Source organism: Saccostrea cucullata, unplaced genomic scaffold, assembly GCF_032062105.1.
Source record: "Saccostrea cucullata isolate Sc308-1 unplaced genomic scaffold, CSIRO_AGI_Scuc_v1 ctg538, whole genome shotgun sequence".
NCBI lineage: Eukaryota > Metazoa > Mollusca > Bivalvia > Ostreida > Ostreidae > Saccostrea > Saccostrea cuccullata.
In genome coordinates this window covers 207,933-210,856 of record NW_026926756.1, presented here as the reverse complement: position 1 = coordinate 210,856, position 2,924 = coordinate 207,933, and the positions used below count along the sequence as shown (strand labels likewise).

Genomic DNA, 2,924 nt, shown 5'->3' with positions numbered 1-2,924 from the left:
ACAGTTATCTCCAGGTGATATGATCTAAGCAGACAAAGGGTTCACTATTCACAAGTTGTTCGCCAAGGAGTACATCTAAATATTCCTCCCTTTCTTACATCTAAATCCCAATACACCCCCAGTGAGGTCCAACTATGTCGAAGAATTGCTAAGTCACAAATACATGTTGAAAGAGCAAATGAGCGTATTAAGAATTATGAAATTTTAAGGCATGTTCTGCAGCAATTTAGATATATTTCTACTAAAGTCTTTCAATTATGCTGTGTTTTAGTCAATTTTCAGGATCCCCTTATGCAGGAAATTGCTCAGAATTTTGCAAGTGTAGATAACTAAGATATTAAAATTAAAATGTTTTCACCATGTTTAATGTTATATCTTATAGCTGTTGTAAATACGGGAGAAATTGACAGAAATAAAAGTCCGTCAAAACAGATATGTTGATCTCCCAATTGATGTCTTTGTTAATTCTCACAATCGCACAGTCTTTTGGTGTTCAGACCATAAAATCACACAAGGATTTCCTAGTTATATGAAGCTGTCCTTGCACTTGATCATAGTATTGGTGGTTCTCTCGTAGCTTGAAGGACTTGACTCCATTAAAATCCTGAACCTCTATATGAAAAAAATATATATGTTGAAGATTTTTAAAGAACAAGAATTTTCATTGGTGCCTCAATCATTAATATAAGACAAAACTATTTAACTAATAAATATTTACATGTATAAGTATTTTGTTCCTTACTGTACAATAAAGTGAGAAGGCAAATCATCTGCCTTGAGGACTAACATTACAACAGAAGGAAAAAACTTTTTTAACAATTGCTAAATTGTACTTAAATTTATCCAAACTAATATATTTGAATTATTTAAAGTAATATCTCAGTACATGAAACATATTCAAACAAATACATATACACTATTATTACCTAGGCAGAAATCATGTACTTTTTCAATAGCTTCTGGAATTGTCATACTCTTTGCTGAAAAGGGGCATTTCACCTCCAGTATTTCTGGCTTAACGTTTGACATCTCTAATATGTCAGCGAGTCCTGGATTCTGATAGCTGAATCCGAATGCAGCAGGACGACGAATGAGTCCATCGGGGCTTGACCCAAGAACCCCATTACAGTGTATCCAGATACCTAATATGAACAGTATTATAAAGTTACAAAATAGCATTAATATGCAACACTCTGATTTTCTTATGCATTGATGACTTGTTATAAATAGAACATAACCAGAAGTCTCTGTCGAGACTGAAGCTCTACTGGTTTGAACTTATAGCAAAGGAAGAGAAAGTACTTAAGCAGCTGGGATTTGAAACTTTATAAACAGCATTAAATAGAATAATGATCGTTGATAAAGTCTCTTTTGTTCATAGTGTACGTAGTCTACTTGTGTGCCAAGTTATACTGAAATCAGACCAAAACTGTAGGAGGAGTAGCATTTTGAAACAATTTTACAGACATTTCTATTTTTAGTAACCACGGCAACACCGTTCATCAAAATTAAAATTCGATATACAGAATTATGTATCTTATTGTATTCTACTTGTGTGCCAAGTTATATTGAAATCAGACCAAAACTGTAAGAGGAGTAGCATTTTGAAACAATTTTACAGATATTTCTATTTTTAGTAACCAAGACAACACCATTCATCGAAATCAAAAACCGATATACAGAATTATGTATCTTAGTGTATTCTACTTGTTTGCCAAGTAATACTGAAATCAGACCAAAACTGTAGGAGGAGTAGCATTTTGAAAGAATTTCACAGAAATTCCTATTTTTAGTAACCACGGCAACACCTTTCATCGAAATCAAAAACCAATGCATAGAATTATGTATATTAGTGTAGTCTACTTGTGTGCCAAGTTATACTGAAATCAGACCAAAACTGTAGGAGGAGTAGCATTTTGAAAAAAATTTCTTTTTTTAGTAACCACGGCAACACCGTTCATCGATATAAAAAACCGATATACAGAATTATGTATCTTAATGTAGTCTACTTGTGTGCCAAGTTATACTGAAATCAGACCAAAACTGTAGGAGGAGTAGCATTTTGAAAGAATTTCACAGAAATTTCTATTTTTAGTAACCACGGCAACATCGTTCATCAAAATCAAAAACCGATATACAGAATTATGTATCTTAGTGTAGTCTACTTGTGTGCCAAGTTATATTGAAATTAGACCAAAACTGTAGGAGGAGTAGCATTTTAAAAAATTGTTTACAGACAGACGGACAGACAGAGGGACGGACGCCGGACGCATTACTATCGCATAAGCTCTTCTGGTCTCTTACTAGTAGAGCTAAAAACAGTATATTTATATTCATTATCTTCAACTTCAGTTTAATAACTGAATTTTAAATAAATTAGCTCAAGAAAAATTTTATTTATCATCAATTTTTATTTGCTTTAAAGAAATTGAAATTTTGCTTAGGAAAGAAATATACCAACCTATTGGCTCTACAACTGCATCCCCAAAAGTTCTATACTTTTCAATTGCAATTTTTTCATTGCACGTCCCCCAAATAATGGCATCCTTCTTTGACAGATCATAAGCTGAGCATAATCTTTTGTATAAGGAGACAGGATTTCTGTTATATAAGGAGCAAACTTTCAATATTTTTGATTTTATAATTAACTGCTTTTACAAGTATCATTTATAATTACATATACATATAAAGGCATGTAAACTACCAGTATACCTATTTCTCTTGATCGCTGCCAAAACACAACCAAAGTTTGAAGCTGTTAAGGTAAGTCACTCATCAGCTTTTTAGAAAAGTTCACGCAGAACCTCTTACTTAAAAAATATTTATCAAAATTCAATTTTTTAAAAAATATTTATATTCAACAATGTAAATTTTTTAATATTCATCGAAAAAACTGCTTAAAAATCTACAAAGAAGCAAGACTA

At 32.1% G+C, this 2,924-nt stretch overlaps 1 protein-coding gene across 1 annotated transcript; it reads right to left on the bottom strand.

Moving 5' to 3' along the window:
* Positions 1-493: 493 nt before the first annotated feature.
* On the bottom strand, positions 494-1,179 carry LOC134272587 (uncharacterized). The gene is made up of 2 exons (XM_062754806.1): positions 927-1,179; positions 494-612 (listed from the first exon to the last, which is right to left on the bottom strand). Exons 1-2 carry the CDS (start codon positions 1,177-1,179, stop codon positions 494-496), a joined length of 372 nt encoding a protein of 123 aa, XP_062610790.1.
* Positions 1,180-2,924: the final 1,745 nt, after the last annotated feature.